Source organism: Schistocerca gregaria, chromosome 7 (genome assembly GCF_023897955.1).
Source record: "Schistocerca gregaria isolate iqSchGreg1 chromosome 7, iqSchGreg1.2, whole genome shotgun sequence".
Taxonomy (NCBI): domain Eukaryota; kingdom Metazoa; phylum Arthropoda; class Insecta; order Orthoptera; family Acrididae; genus Schistocerca; species Schistocerca gregaria.
Genome location: NC_064926.1, coordinates 333,680,603 through 333,698,314, shown reverse-complemented (window position 1 = coordinate 333,698,314; position 17,712 = coordinate 333,680,603). Strand labels below are relative to the sequence as shown.

Below are 17,712 nucleotides of genomic sequence, written 5' to 3'. Positions count from 1 at the left end.
TGGGAGTGAGGAGGGCTCCAGGAACATGTTGGCGGAGAAGGAGGGAGAGGTTCCGGGCCTCAAGGAGGGAAGGATCGGGATGAGAGAGGATGTACTTGTAGGAAGAGGGAGGGGAGGAGGAGGAGGAGGAAGAGGAGGAGAAGGAGGAGGAGGGAGTAGGGCCAGGCGGGGCTGACATGACGACAGGGATGAACTAAAACAGTACAGGACGAAAAGGAGAGGAAAAAAACGGGGGACGGACGAAGACTGTTGAAGACGAGGACCAGAGTCCCATGCTGCTGGCGCTGGCGACGGCTGGAAGGAACGCCGCGGCTGCTGCTGCCGCTGCTACTGCTGCTGGCTGGACCGCTGCTGCTGGATGGCTGGCTGGCTGGCTGGACCGCTGCTGCTGCTGCTGCAGCTGCTGGCTGGACCGCCGCTGCAGGCCGGACCGCTGCTGCTGACTGGACTGCTGCTGCTGGCAGGCTGCCTGGACCGCTGCCTCTGCTGCTGCTGCTGCTGCTGCTCGGCTAGAGCGCTGCTGCTTGGCTGGCTGGCTGGCACCTGCAACCCTAACGCTTCGTTTAGTGTACGAAAACACAAATCGAAGGGCGGTACTCATAGCGAGGTGCCGCCGGAGATGATTCTCTCTCTCATTACGGCTCCTTTTATACAAAATTGTCATGCGCCGTCACTGACGTTTCGCTGTCCTGTGCCATCTGTCGGACGTTTTGTGAACTTTGTTTTTATTTTTGTTCTAATAAAACTCCATGTCATTCCAAGCGTGTGTGTCAATTTTTACCTCTCTATCGACATTTTTCCGTGGTTTATTAAGTTTTCAAATTTATAGGGACTTTTTGATCACCCGGTACTTTAACCTGGTGGCACTGATGTAAACTTGCAGTTGAGTGATGAGGGCTAGCAGTGCACGCCGAGAACCGTGCACATTGTTTATCAAATCCGTATGTACTTGGCTCGTAAGGTAATTACGTCAAGCCAGTTGCGCAAGTGCGTAAGTTCCTTAAAACGTGCACAAGTGAACCTAAGCTCGCAATGCTGAGCCAACATTCACCGAGTCTAGAGGAGCAATGCAGGCCAGCTCGTTAGATTTAGTGCCCTGTATTTCCAATTACCGCATCTACATTACGTTTAACGGCATTCAAAGAAAACTAACCAATAAATTCACAAGGTGTCAAGAGTTCACATGCACCTGTGCTTTTACAAAACAGCTGCCACTGCAAATACAATAAAACTTTCGGAGCAAATCACGAGCAAGCTCCAAAACCGAGAAATTATTTTTCCTTCATAATAATGGCTGTCAGTATAAACCCGGAAAAACAAGGAAAAACATTATGTCTGGCCGAGAACACATTATCTTAACTGACGAGCGATACGATCCAGTGGAGAAGGCATTAACCAATAGCATTCTAGCTTCACTAGGCCTGAAACTAGTCATTTCCATTAGCTACAAGCCGAAGAGTCCTGTGAACGGTTATATTCATCATGCAAACACATATACGAAATGGTTCAAATGGCTCTGATCACTATGGAACTTAACATCTCTGGTCATCAGTCCCCTAGAACTTAGAACTACTTAAACCTAACTAACCTAAGAACAACACACAACACCCAGTCATCACGAGGCAGAGAAAATCCCTGACCCCGCCGGGAATCGAACCCGGGAACCCAGGCGTAGGAAGCGAGAACGCTATCGCAAGACCACGAGCTGCGGACAAACACATATACGATTTAGAAATACTCTTCGTAGTCACCATTACTGAGAAAGGAAAGGAAGTCGCAAAGTTAAGAAGTTTACTGAAAGTAAAGCTGTAGACATGTCATTAATAGGTAATACTACAGAGAAATTCATAACTTCATGAAGACGAAGCTTTCTTTATCCCCACATATACTATATATAAAGCCAGTCAGTCAGGTTTCGATCAATGCAGACTGCAGTTTATTGTTTCGGCCCAAAAAAAAAAAAAAAAAAAAAAAAAAAGACAGAGTCGCTTGTGCAGTCGATGAATTCTATGACAGTCATACACAACAATGCCAATTATAATTCTCAGTGGATTAATGTTTCTGCACCTTTTGTATGTCTTCACGAACCTCAAGGCAAATTACGACTACAAACAAAACAAAAAATATTTTTCAGTTGCACAAATCTTGAATCAGTCTAGCAGTATCTGAATAAACCGGAGAATAATTTTCAATTTTTCAGCCTAAACGTCTTTTTGTCAAGTGTAGAAATTAGCCCATTGGTTTGTTCTGCTCTTGGCCTGGACATAACGAAACCTCTCTCTTTAGGAGAATGACGAAAAGACTGTTAATATAATTCAAATACCACTCGGAACGGATAGTGTGATTCACACTCTCAATATAGAAATGTTTCCACAGCGCATTGTTTAGAAAATTGTCGGACAGTAAAATTTCCAATTGTATTGCTAAACGTCAGTCATTTGCGCAGTGTCAGAATACATCACCACGTTTTACGAATGTGATCAGGTATGGATGCAGAAGAACGACCACGACCTTTTCTTACTCCATTCCAGATCTTTCTAAATAAAAATAATAAATTACTGTCAGGTAATTTTTCTCTTATCAGATGTGCCTGATTTAAAGAAAAAATTTGTTTTCGTCATCCAATACACACTTTGGATTTTAGTGACGACTAACGACAAACAAAGAACTGGAACGTTAGTCCAAAATTATCACACCTTGTCAACATATTGAAGTTCCGTCAGATGAACGTCGTCTGTAATGTAGCATCATACACTGCGCTCGTTCTTTCCTCTGCTAGTCAGTTGTGTAACAATTATACCTGCAACAGCTTAGTTGTCAATATGAACTGCAAGTTTTAATTAATTTTTACTGTGGTTTAATTGTTTAAAATTCGCGTATATGAACTTTTGATTTCGCTCTACGCGGTGCTCCTATCACGGCTGTGTCTGTTTAATCGCCGATTCTCGCGCCAGTCAGAAAGTAGTTCTTCGTATGGCAAAAATGGGTAACATCACAATTTTTTCGAAATACCTCCAGTGCACCTTAGCACCTATAATATTGGCAATGCATTTATTTCGGTGTTTTCTTCCGTGAGAAAATTTCGGAGTAGATTCTGAATGTCGGACTGGTCCATTCCATTGTAAGGTTATTAGAATTTCCTAGGTGAAAATCGCAACAGAACGTGCCCAGAGGAATGGTCCGTGTACCTTATCGCCATATTTCCTATTTTGCAAAAGATCGAATCATTGATATGAGGGACGTGGGAGCGCAAAATAGACAGATCGCACGCACAGTACGCCGTAGCGCAGCGATTGCTGAATGAATGATGACGAGATGAACTAAAGACAACAGTGTGACAAGAACAACTGCTCCAGCTCCTTTCGTAAGGACTATGCGACAAGAAGACTGTATGATTTTCAGACTTACTCTGAAGAATAGACACATAACAACAGCTGAATTCGTAACAGAGGTTCAGATGGAGTTTCTCCTCGAACCGTCGAAAACAGATTACTCGAAGCTGGGTTGGGATATGAGTTGTCATGCAACTTTCACCACTGACAACGTACAAAAGCCCACAAGGACTCGCATGATGCAGGGCCAGAGTGAATTAGGACATTGTGTGGCATTCCAGCCTATTCAGCGATGAGACTCATTCTTTTTTGTGGTGGTCTGATATATTCCAAAGTGTCCGCAGGAAACCCGGTGACAGGTCACAAGAAATAGCGACTTTCGAGCCCCATCCTCTCCAACCCCTTCAACCATGGTGTGGAGAGCTACTGGATATGAAACCTGGACTGATTTGGTAGCCGTTGAAAGAAAGCTGAAAGCTCGCCAGTACCTGGGAAGAACAGTAAAACTCGTCGTCGTACATTTCGTCACCGGGGTATTAAATGGCATATTCCATCAGGATAATTCAAGACCTCACACTTCAGCTCATGGCACAAATGCCTTGAGAAATGTACGGATCCCTGGCGGAATTGCCAGTCTTCTGATTTATCAGCAACAGAACATATCTAGTATGCGATGGGAAGATACAACACAACAAAGTTAAAGAGTGAGAGCTTTCTGCATATGTGGTCTGTGTGTTAGTCCCAAGTTAAGTTGGAATCAAGGTATACGAGATTTGTCCGGAAAATACGTATAAAAGTTGAGTAATAACTTTATTTTACGATTATTCAGGTATTACAATATGTTCTCCTTCAAAGTACTCGCCCTGAGATTCGATACACTTCTGCCAACGCCGTTTCCACTGTTGATAACATTGCTGAAAGTCTTCAGTTGTGATGTTGTTCAGTTGCCATGTCGTTTGCGACTTGATGCCTTCCACATCTTCCAAGTGCCGCCCCCGAAACACTGTTTTGCATTTCGGGAACAACGAGCGACGTGTGAGCGTGCGCATTGTCGTGATGAAGGATTCACCTGCCCCATTTTGCCAACTCCGGTCGACCTAGGGCACACGAGCTCCGAGACATGTCAGAACTTCAACGTAAAAATTTGCATTCGCTCTCTGGCCGGGAGGGACAAATTCCTTGTGAACAATGCCCCTAGAATCAAAGAAAACAATCAACATTGTCTTCACATTGGACCTTGATTTTCGCGACTTGTTTGTTCTCGGGTCTCCTGCTAGTTTCCATTCCTTGCTTTGAGATTTGAGCTCCACAATGAACTCGTAAAACCAGGACTCGTCTCCAGTAATGACTCAGTTGAGAAAGTCCCCTCGCTCCTTTGCTTCCAACCAATCCTCACAGCACTCAACTCTCTTTGCTTTCTGTTCTGGCGTCAAGAGCTTCGGTACAATTTTCGCACACAATTTCTTCATTTCAAGTTTTTGTGTCAGGATTTCGTGAACGATTGTTTTGGGGATTGACAGCTCGTCAGCAATCCTTCTGACTGTCAATCTACGGTCTTTAAGGACACAAGCCCCAATTCGTTCAACATTTGCATCGGAACTCATTGTCGACGGGCGTCCTATTCGAGGGTCATTGTTCACTTCTTCTCGGCCATCCCGGAACCTTTTTAACCACTTGTTCACGGTTGGTTTCTTCAGAGATTTGTCTCCGTAAAACTGTTTCAAACACTCAAAAATCACACGGCTATTCTTGCCTAGCTTTGCAAGAAACTTGATGTTGATGCGCTGTCCCTCAATCAGAGAGAGCTACATGCCGACGGCTGTGAAAAAGCGTAACTGTCAACAAGCTGCTGCACACTCCCACCTTCACGCAGAGTGCTTTGATTCGAACTGAGCGTTGATGGGATTGATTACAGCAATAGTCCCACCTGGCGGTGACTGCAACTTGTAACATAAATACATTATTCAACTTTTATACGTATTTTCCGGACAAATCTCGTATACCACGTAGCTTAACAGCTGATTAATCAGTTTCATTAACTTGATAGACTGAAAACGAAGTTCACTGTCTTTTCATAGTTGATGAATAACTCATTGGCTTTGAAGAATGTATTATACAGGTTCACATACTCTTTGTTTTCCAGTTTCAGTTTGTTTATGTCCATTCCAGAACTAATGAATGTTGTGATGGTAGCATAAAGTACAGATTTACAGGGCATGTTACACGGAAGATCATTTACAAATATTATAAACAGGAAAGGGCCAAGCACAGAACCCTGAGGAACACTGTGAGTTAAGTCTAAGAATTGGGTCTTCTGCTTATTGTAAACTACAATTTGTTTCCTATCACTGAGATAGGAGAGACATCTAATTCTCTGACTCCACAGCACCAAAGTTTCTCCAGTAGTATTGTGTGGCTTACCGAATTAAACGCCTTGCTAGGGACGACTATAATGGCTTCAGCAGATAACTTTGATTCAAATGAGGCTTGTATAAAAGAAATTATGTCTTCAGCTGCATTCAGCTGTTGATAATTTTGACCTAAAACCATATTGAGATTGAGTCAGAATATTGTTTTCAGGCAAATGTCTGCAAATATCCAATATCCTGTTGTATGCATTATTCTTTTATTCTGAAGAGAATAACTACCAGTGACACTGGACAATAATTGTTCATAACTTGTTACCCATTTTATGAATAGGGGCAACAACTGTTATATTTAGACACTCTGGAAAATGGCCACTAGCATACATCCAGTTTTTAGCGTTCACTATTTTTTAATAACAAAATTTGATAAGCCATAAATGTCCTTCGATTTTGAATTTCCAAGTTTCGTTATTGATTTAACCACACCACATACTTGTATTTGTGTCCACTTGAAACGCGGCATAGAGTTTGCACAATTTTGAGAAAACCAGTTGCCAGAAATGGGGTCTAGATTAGAAGTGTAAATTGAATTAGAAATATGCTCACCAGTGCTTGGAGTGGTAGTGGTGTTTGCTGCCTTGGGAAAATATTGATTAAATTTATCTGCTGTGATACTGACTGCATTTGACATTCCCTTACAATTGATGTCAGTATCCAACACTGTTTTTATAATACTCCATGCTGCTTTACATCTATTATTTGAGTTTTCAATGTACTGTTCATTTCCTCTACATTTGGCTATTCTGATTTGTCATCTGTAATGTCCTTTGAGGTTGTTCTAAGTGGCTTCATCCACAAAACCACTTTTTCCTTTTTAATAGCAAAAAATTACCAGTAGCCTTAGCTTTTGTTAGTCAGGTATAAACCATTTATTTTGTTTTATGATTTGGCAATTGATATTAAAACTTTTAGAGATAATGTTCATGAACTTCTTGAAGGGTTCCTCAATATTACTGGAAGAAAGTAATACAGTATTCCCGTATAATACTAGTTTTATTTCCTCCCTATATGTGTTAATATTGTTATCAGTTAATAAATCTAACATCCCAGCACAGAATTTGTTCCACCTTCAATTTATCAGTAATTAATTAGCTTTATGATCTGATAGCTGATCAACATTAAACATCCTAGTTCAAATACACTTTTATGTACATTTGCTATAAAGTTATACAGGCAAAATTGAGCCCTGTGGGACATTGATTTGTAAAGAGAAGGTTATATCATCTCAACACATTTGCTGAATTAATGGTTTTTAAGTCTCTAAAAATTAGCGTGTTTTATTGTATGCATTTCTGTGCATGCAGGATAAGGTTTCTAAGCATTCAGTAAATTTCTCTGCATCACTTTAAGGGTACTGATACACAGAAACAGTTAAACTCCTTACTATTGGCAGAAGTATAAAGCTGCTTCAAAAACACTTTTAGTAGATAAGTTTTTGAAGTCCAGAACAGTACATTTTAGGTCTAAATCTTTACTTACATTTACATGGAGGCTCCCCAATAACCTTCATTGGTCATTCTGTAATTTGGAATTAGATGAAAACCTGATGGAACATACAGTCTTATGTCTTCTTCTTATAGCCAATGTTCATTTAAGCATAATATCATTTTGCTATTGTCTTTCAAAAGAATACCAAGTTCACCAGTCTTATAATTTAGGGACCCAATATTTTAAGTGTAAAGACAAAATAGAGGAGTTATCACAAGGATTAAGAGTTAGTGTGTTATGGGGCAATTAGTAGGAATACAGAATTTTTTGTGTGCCAGTGGATGCTGAGTTAGTTTGCAATTGGGATTTGTTGCAGCATCCCATAAAGAATCTTCAATTCTCTGTGGTACTTTTAGGGTCTGCTTGAACACAGATATCTGTGTGCTGTACATGACTTTCTACAGGATTTATGTGACCACAGTGCTTTAAAGCACTTGGTACCTCATCAGCAGGAGATGATGTAGATCCTGTACTTGATGGCTGCTTTCTTCTTTCCTGCATGTGGTAGTGGTGCAGCCTATATTTCCATTTCTGCAGATTTTGTTGGTTTTGCAACAACTGTTAAGGCTCCCATCTTGTTCAGATTGTGGTTCCACTTATTGCCACATAGAGACAAAATATGTTGATTGACAGGGGTCAGGCATTTGATAGTGGGCCTACTGTTTGTTAGCACTTTCAATAAATTTGCACAGAGCTTAGTTTTCCTTAACTTTCCCATGTGTTGAAAATTTTTGTTGATGAAACCTGTTTACATTTTATTACTTTTATGTGGTTTGCCACTGTAGCTATTTTCATTAAATATTTGTTCATCTAAAATATATAGCGGGTTTCTCCATGGTTATCAGATCTATAAGGTATTTTGCTGAATATTAACTGATTCTACATAGTTTTTGGAATAATTTCATTAAGTGGTCTGCTCAAATTCATCTTCTCTCTCATTTATGCCATTTGCTCCATCAAGGATAATGACAAAATCATTTTTTCCTAAACAGAGTGATTTATTTTGTGTGTTATGAGTAATGTCTCTGAATAAAAAATTAGGCTTTAAAAATTATGTGAACCTGGGTGCTTGATAATACATGATTAAAAATTTTCATTTCACACAGTGTCTGCCATGTGTATCTGATAAAAACTACTTTGCTTATATTATGGCTTTCTTCATTGAATTGGTTTCCCAAGTATTTTTGTATCTGAACAGTTTGAGATTTTCCTTTGGTTCAGTGGTTTTCCAGTTAAGGTAACTTAATTTTTTTAGATTTGTTGACATTGTACCTTTTCTTTTAACATTAAGTGCTTTTCTACGTCTAAATTTTGTTTGTTGCACATCAGTCCATACGTTTTCAATGTTGATTTTGTCCTGGCTGTTACACTTTTGTTGAACTTCAGCTTCAGTGTGTCCTTTCTCACTTCCTACATTTAATTAACTATTCAAAGTTTGTACACCAAATTGACTTTGTGCTATCAATATAAGGAACAGGATAAAAAGGAAGGCATTTTGAGTTTCAGACAGGCACAACAAAAACCTGCTATACATTTAGCTTTCAGCTAAAACATTCTTCAGAAAGAAAACACACACACACACATACACATAATCATTCACATAAGCAAGTCCACCCCCCCCCCCCCCCCCCCCACACACACACACAGACAGACACACATCTGGAGGGGATGAGCTAAATGGTTCAAATGGCTCTGAGCACTATGTAACTTAACCGCTGAGGTCATCAGTCCCCTAGAACTTAGAACTACTTAAACCTAACTAGCCTAAGGACATCACACACATCCATGCCCAAGGCAGAATTTGAATCTGCGACCATAGCGGTCACGCAGTTCCAGACTGAAGCACCTAGAACCGCTCGGCTACACCAGCCGGCAAGGGGATGGAAAGTGGGAGGGACAGCAAGGTACAAGTGGGGAGAGATAAGAGTGCTGTAAGGTAATGTGTGCAGGGACTATATGGAGGCATGACAAGACTGCCAGGTGTAGTTTCGGTAGGCTGGGGTCAAGATGGTGGTTGGGGGGAAGGGAGGGGGGGGGGGGGGGAAGGTCAGCAGAGAAAAGGAAAGATGGGTGAGTGCATTGGCAGAGCACAACACACAGTGAGAGTGAGGGGATGTGAATAGAGAGGAAGTGATATGAAAGATGGGGTGGAAACTGATGGATGGAGGTTTGGTGACTGTAGGTTACCTACTGTAGCTTACCTACCCACCCATCCCATTGTCATGACAGTAGGTTACCTCCCCCATCTGCTTCCTAATGTGGTGACAGTAAGTTAGCTTACCCCCCCCCCCCCCCCCTCCAACCCCCACCCCAGCTCCCTGCCCAACAGCCTCCTGATGCTGTGCCTGGCAGTCTTGTCCATCTAGTCCCTACATGCTTCACCAGACAGCTGTCGTCTCCCTCTCCCCCAGCCATATACTGCAATACCTTTCCCTTCCCCACTCACCCTAGACTGTTGTTTTCATAAACGTGTCTGTTTACAATCAGCCCTGAGTTGCTGTAGATAGTGGTGATGTGAGTATGTGTGTGTGTGTGTGTGTGTGTGTGTGTTTGTGTGTGTTTTCTTTCCTGAAAAAGACTTTGGCTGAAAGCCAAATGTGGGACAGTCTTTTTGTTGTGCCTGCCTGTATCTCAACATGTCTTCATTACAGTGAGCAGAGATCTATCTTTTTCCTTATATTGTTGGTATACCAACCTGTAGTTTCCATTCTTTCATATTTCATTAAATATTGTGCGGTTAACAAATGGGAACCTGTAACTATGTAGACAACCAGAAAATCCTCTCCATATGCTAACTTTCATTTAACATGTTTAGTAATTTAGTTTATTTTCCAAATTAAATTCAAAATTATAAATGTAAACGTTACACAGACAGAAGACCACAGCCAAGTACATTACGATCGTTTATAATATTTAATATCAACTGAGGTGTTGTGGCTATTGCATTTAAAACTGCTTTGACAAAAATTCTAGCTCAAAACCAACCCCTAAAACTTTTGTCATTGACGTGCAGTTTTTCTGTGTAGATGTTCGGATGGGTGCAGTGGGAAAGGGCAAGGGGGGGGGGGGGGGGGGGGTGATGTTGTCATGCACTCTTCCTCAACATTTCTGAAAAATACAGTATACAAATAAATGCTATTTCAAATACAGGGAATGATGTGGGAATTGGTGTTTGATTTATTAGCTCATTAATGTGTGTTTATCAGACAGCTGAATCATTTTACAGAACATTAAGGTAGAAAAAATAATTTTTTTGCTACCGAACACAATTCAGGCCACCTTTTGTTATCATCCAGAATAGATGACAACTATGGTTTCCAGCTGATTGACTTATTTTTCCTTAGGGATATTGAGAGTTTTACTCCAGAAATGGATTATAATTAAGTATTTTTATTCCCTTTAGGGCAAAAATTCGCACTGCTGGAAGAGAAGACTGTCCTCTCTTCACTATTGCGGAACTATGTCATTGAGTCTGTAGAGAGACGTGAAAATATGAAAGTCACTGCAGAGCTCATTCTTCGCCCCATGAATGGAATCAAGGTGAAGCTGAGGACCAGGTAGCTCTGGAAGCAGGTGCTTCCATTAGTATAATGTTGCTGGTATTTCTCTAAGAAATACTTTGATATAAATTGAATGAAAAATATTCTTTATGTGTTTTAAAATTACTTGCCTGTTTACTTATACAGTGCTAATTTGTTTCAATTTTGGAAAATTGTTGAAAGACGTAGAGAAATTTTGAGAATGATTTTTATTTTGTAATGTTAAAAGAAAATCTCAGGTTTTTACAAGTCAGTTTTGTGGTTATTAGTTAATAAGTGCAGTGTTTAAAATGTGTGATATTTGTTGGTCATTGCCTATATAGATATATTACTTTGTAGTTGGTAGTGCATTGCTACCAGTTCAGAGGTGATTGTAGAAAAAGACTTAATTGCTAACATTTGGCCAGCATAGAAATGATTCTCAATCTACCAGATCAAAGACAGCAGGAGTTGTTGATGCCAAATTTTGTTTTATTTCACACAGTAAAGTTCTCAAAAATAAGTTAAGGTTATAGTGCAACAGTCATAGACCCAAATAAATACAATGAGTCATATGTAAATATAATAGTAAATTGTTCTATCTCACTATGGTCAAATGTTAACAATGAAATACACCAGCACTAAAAAATTTATGCATTCATAATTTATTTAATTCAGTTTGAAACATACACATTTGTCGTTTCCCCCTGAATCTGAATTAGGAAATAGGAATTGATAACATGCGGATTCAAAGTAACATGCCACAAAGAGAAACTTCTGTATAATTCAGAGGACTTTCCAATCCTTCCAAGTCTTCTGAGATCCACCTCTTATTTCCCTTTGCTGGAGAAACTGATAATTCTGAACATTATGAATAGTTTTCTCTATTTTTAATGTGTCTATTGATAAAACTGGAGTTTTGTCTTCTAATGAGAAATAGGTCAACTGGCCAGCCATATTGACTTTTTGTAATTGTACGCTTCCCTCGAATGCATTCTCCTTATCAGATTGTAAGTAATTGAGGTTGTTGCGTAACAACAAAAGATGATAATATACAAAAATATGGCATGCATATCTACTATCTTTACAACAGTTAAAAATTTGTCTGTGTAGCCACCTATGGCCATTGTAAACTGAAAGATTCCAATGGAATGAAATTGCATCCATGGAAGATGAACAAGTAATTGAAACTTCCTGGCAGATTAAAACTGTGTGCCCGACCGAGACTCGAACTCGGGACCTTTGCCTTTCGCAGGCAAGTGCTCTACCATCTGAGCTACCGAAGCACGACTCATGCCCGGTACTCACAGCTTTACTTCTGCCAGTATCCTTCTACTACCTTCCAAACCTTACAGAAGCTCTTCTCATTCTGGAAACATCCCCCAGGCTGTGGCTAAGCCATGTCTCCGCAGTATCCTTTCTTTCAGGAGTGCTAGTTCTGCAAGGTTCGTAGAAGAGCTTCTGTAAAGTTTGGAAGGTAGGAGATGAGATACTGGCAGAAGTAAAGCTGTGAGTACTGGGCGTGAGTCGTGCTTCGGTAGCTCAGATGGTAGAGCACTTGCCTGTGAAAGGCAAAGGTTCTGAGTTGAGTCTCGGTCAGGCACACAGTTTTAATCAGCCAGGAAGTTTCATATCAGCACACACTCCGCTGCACAATGAGAATCTCATTCTGAACAAGTAATTGCTTCACAGCAGAAAGAAGGTAATGAAAATGAGAAAGTGTGTAGCTGTTCGTTTTAGTTTTGTTGTTTGGAAATATTTATCCCCTACAGTTGTGCTGCCTTATATGGCCTAGTATGTGCCATTGCAATAAATGTAAGAATTTTTGAGTCATGTCTGACATGATTGTTAGTGCAAACAAAGCTGTACGTATGCAAAATAATACCAAGAAACCAAAAGGTTTTCAGTTGTTATGTTCTTCTGCAACTCTCCCCCACAGTCAAGTGTATGAGCAAATGTACTTAGTGGAAGAAGGTAAAGAGATAGCAATTCTTCAGCACTGATGTAGTCAGCCACTTCATTGTTCAAACTGTTGACAATTGCATTACCCTACCATCAGCATAGCTGTTGTCATTCCAGAAAAAAATAATTATTAAATTTTAAACCGAATTTCTATCTTATTTTGACCTGAAAAAGTGATGAGTAGCAAAGCAAGTTGTATGTCTCATGCACTTTTACTTGTTACAAAACTGCATGTAAGATACAGATAAATGATACTGGGAAGTTGAAAGTGAAATAACTTTAACATTTCAGCTTTGTCCAAACAAGTTTTCTTCCAATTTTTCCTTTGTCAGGTGTATCATTCTATTAACAAGCAGTAATTATTTTTTGCTTGAACCTCATGAATTTTCCTTATTCTAACATATGTTTCCTATCAAGTCCTTAAAACATCTTCAGCTTCATCACTGTGTTTATTTACTATGTTCTTTACGTAACTGGTTGTTGGTGTATTTTCTCCAATGTGATTATTTTCCATCTTAACACCTAAGGACAAAGATATTACAAGTTTTTGCAAATTGGAAACTGACTTTAAGATAAGAAATAGGACAAAAGTAACTAACAAGAGCCAATTTTTATATATATTTAACCTCATGTCATTCAGTTAATATCACTGTTGGTTCTGACTTATTACAAAGTTATCATCAGTGGACTGTACTAAAATTATTTGATTATGACATGACAATGAGACAAAACTGGTTATGATACCAACTGAGTGGTATAAAGGAACTTCCACATGGGAAAAATATATTAAAAACAAAGATTCCAAGACTTACCAAGCGGGAAAGCGCCGGTAGATAGGCACAATAAATAAAACACACAAACACACACACAGAATTTCGAGCTTTCGCAACCGGCGGCTGCTTCATCAGGAAAGAGGGAAGGAAAAGGAAAGATGAAAGGATGTGGGTTTTAAGGGAGAGGGTAACGAGTCATTCCAATCCCGGTTGCGAAAGCTCGAAATTCTGTGTGTGTGTTTGTGTGTTTTATTTATTGTGCCTATCTTCCGGTGCTTTCCCGCTTGGTCTTGGAATATATATAGCAAAAATGAAAGACATTGTGTTTCCCTAAGTCAATTGTCAGTTTGTTGTATCAGGTTATATGAATCCTTGTGTAGCAGTACTTCTACTGTGGACAGTGCATGCCTTTAAGCTCACTCAGCTTGGTATACTGAGATGTGAAATTCAGTATGTGAAAGTAGCTGCTAAATATTTCCACAGCTGAGTGACAGTTTACGCACTATAAAATTTCACTACAGCTGACATATTCATCTTGAGAGATTCAGCAACTGTACTGATATTGAAGATAATTCTCATTTATTGTCCCACCTCAACTGCAAATTTAAATTAGATTACATGTTTCAATTACACAGGATCATTGTCGGATCTAAGAAGTTTTGTCAGCAACCCATCTTATCCTCTCAGAATCACATATCAGAGCACTGACACAACTACTTATATCAAACGTGATCCTGAATTATCAAAATGTGTAATCTAGTTAAAAATGTGCCACTGAGATAGAACAATAAATGAGAATTATCTCAAACTCTAAAATTTATTATTATAATTAGAGATTACCCAGACTTTTGATCTTTAAAAGATTCATTTACCAATTTAACTGCTTAGTCCCACAGAGAAACTGTTATGTATGTGAATTCCAGATAGGTAGGTTGAAGGAATGACACACATTTGATACAGTTAAGATATGAAGAATATTTATTGATAGACTTGTGGAGTATACATACAAAGACATTTACACTATCTGACAGCAAAGAGCAAACTGAAGTCTCATGCACCACTCCAAAGATATCACTAAACTCAAAGAATGTCTCACAAAGGTAATTAAACACAGTTTGTTTACAATGAGTTGTCACTCAGAAGGTGAAGTGCCACATGTGTTTTTATTTTTATCCCTCCCGCCCCCATCCCCCACTTTTTTTCAGGTAAGATATGTTACAAATTTAATTAACTGAGTTTGTAGAGCCAATTAAATAGCCAAAGTATGGTTGAGATAAGCTACGATATTGATACCATTACCCAGTACAATAGTTTTGCATATATACATGCTGTAATCTGCCTGTAGCAAACTTTTACTGACAGGTTAAGTAATTTTGAGAACAATATGCAGGGAAACTGAATGGCACACACAAACAATTCAGATTTGATTATGAATACATAATAGTTAAAACTAGGAAGAAACAGAAGACACAGCAGTGCTTACCTTCAGGAGAGACAACTTCCAGAACAACTGACAAAGTGGAAAATGGAGTACATAGATTTCAGAACAATAGCTTACTTCTTGAGGAAAGTGGGAGAAATTAGGATGGATAAGTTGAGATGCGGTAGGTTGCAACTCATTCAAATCCTGGGCAAAGAGGAAATAACACTGAATTTTGTTTTTTATTCTACTAAAATACCTAGTCAGTTGTTAGGGTGACTGATATGTACTGTAAGAAACTGATCCCTTTGGGGACTCCAGTCATAAAATTTGTATACAGTGAAAAATGAAAGAATTGAAGGAAAATATGACCCTCTGTTGCAAGATTACATTTATTTGCTGAGATATAACACAATGTACAATATGGTTACAAGAAACCTTATGTGCCCAGTTACTAAGCCTAGGCCATAAAGAAGTAATATAAGTTGGGTATCTATCTGCTATCTTCAGCAGCAATAGTGAGGTAACAACTTCACCATCTGAGTATACCACATCATTGCTGAAGCTCTTAATTCTCACACCTCTGAAAAGATAAGTGAGACAGATGTTAGTGTCAGTGGCATTGAAAAACAGCTGTAATTATAAAAAGCAGGCAGAGCCCCAGGGCCCAACAGTATCCTTATCAGTATCTATATCCAATTTATGGCTGAGTTAGCTCCTCTGTTAACATACTAACAAGCTGTCTGTCAACATGAATGGCCACCATCAAACTGGCTAAAAGACAGCTGGAGCCTGTAGTTGCCAAACATCATGCTCAACATAGTGTGCTTCACTTCAATGCTTGGTTCCCATCCTGTGCCATCTGGATCCTTCCTATTAATGTCAGCTTTCATTAATCTTTAAATGTCTGTCTAAATAGAAGTCAATAATTTGTGGAGGAATCAGTTGTTATTGCACTGAATAGCACTAATACAATATCAAAGCCAGCCAGAGTGGCCGTGCAGTTCTAGACGCTACAGTCTGGAAACGAGCGACCACTACGGTCCCAGGTTCGAATCCTGCCTTGGGCATGGATGTGTGTGATGTCCATAGGTTAGTTAGGTTTAATTAGTTCTAAGTTCTAGGCAACTGATGACCTCTGAAGTTAAGTCGCATAGTGCTCCGAGCCATTTGAACAAGATCAAAACATAGGACAACATCTTATTTCAATGTGAAACGCACACACAAACACACTCTCATGCAAATGCAACTCACACACACATGACTGCTGTCTCAGGCAACTGTAGCTACAGTTGCCTGAGAATTGCAGTGTGTGTGTGTGTGTGTGTGTGTGTGTGTGTGTGTGTGTCTGTCTGTCTGTCTGTCGTCTATTTTTGATGAACGCCTTCCAGGCCTGAAGCTTTATTTGTAACAATCTTTTTGTTGTGCCTATCTGCAACTCAGCATCTTTGCAGTATGGTAAGTGGCTACTTTCCTTTTCATAATCTTGATATTATTATAAGAAGCAAATGTATGGGATGGACTCATCTCTTACGTAATAATTCTTGTTCCTTATTGTTTTGTGTTTGGAGTTGAAATAAGACATTCATTATTAACACTGGAGGGCAGCACTAGGCAAAGTAAAGTGATAGGCTGGTGACTATCAAGATGTCGATAGGGAGATGGGACTATCAAGAATGGAAGATAAGAAGCAGAAGTGGCTGAATGGAAGTGGAACACAGGACATGGTACATGTGCAGCAGAAAGTAGTCCCCCAAGGGCAACCCCTTCATGCAAAAACTGTTTCTGACGATTCGCATGTATCACCAGAAATCCATTTTCAGGTAAATATAGGGACCACTATCTCCTTTATCAATGAGACATATCATGTCTGACTTCGTTCACCTGAACTGTGTTCCTGCTCTCACACAATTTGGTGGCCTATGGAGATGGTGCAATTCCTCATTGTGGACATTCTCGAATGTGTTGATTTACAGATATGTTACTCAGTTTTTGACATTCTTTGTCGTCAACGATCTCTTTGCTACCAACATTTTTGGCCTCAACACCTTCATGGCATTTGGGTTTTCTATCTCAGATGATGTCTAGATGGTTTCCACTGTGCTCCCTTTCCAGGAACTGGACGACTTCTGCACAGTGTTTTTGCTTATCTTTCAATGGGATGTGGGGTCTTCTTCAGATTTTCAGGTGCACATCACCCTTCAGCCAGGTGTCATGCTTCATTTTTACTGCACCACAATTATTCCGGTGGCTTACAAGCTGCTGAGAAGCTGGAACTCAGTTGTAGGCAGGCAGCTGGGGCTGTCAAACCAGTCAAATCTAATGCATGGGCCAAATCCCTAGAAATCATCTTGGAGCCGAATGGGTGTATTCACACGTGTGGGGATTTCAATGTGACCATGAATGCTCAATCATAGGTAGATCCCTGTCCTATTCCCCAGCAAGAAAATCTCCTCACCAGATTACCAAATTAGCTAGTTGGAGGGGATATTTTTTCAAGATCGACCTCCATCTTCCATTAGATGAGGCATCTCAGAACATTCTCATTCTTAACAGGTCATTTGGCTTTTATGAGTGCAAGTGACTCCACTTTGACATTTCATCGGCTCCTGCAAAATTCCAGAATTGCTAGAGCAGTTGATACAGCATATTCTGGCTTCTGTTAATTACTTCAATGACCTTACTGTCATAGGATCCTCCTGCTAACAGCGTTTGGAAAACCTCCGCACCGTCTTCATGACTCTGCAGGATGTGGGTCTGCATTGTTGTTTGAAGAACTGCAGATTTTTTTTT

At 39.8% G+C, this 17,712-nt stretch overlaps 1 protein-coding gene across 1 annotated transcript in view; it reads left to right on the top strand.

Annotated features, from left to right (window-relative positions):
• The window catches only part of LOC126281314 (cytochrome P450 4C1-like), a 146,548-nt gene that overhangs the window by 122,026 nt on the left and 6,810 nt on the right, over positions 1–17,712 (top strand). Inside the window, exon 12 of the mRNA XM_049980160.1 lies at positions 10,650–10,803. Coding sequence (XP_049836117.1) covers positions 10,650–10,803 — 154 coding nt within the window. The remainder of the gene's footprint in view (positions 1–10,649; positions 10,804–17,712) is intronic.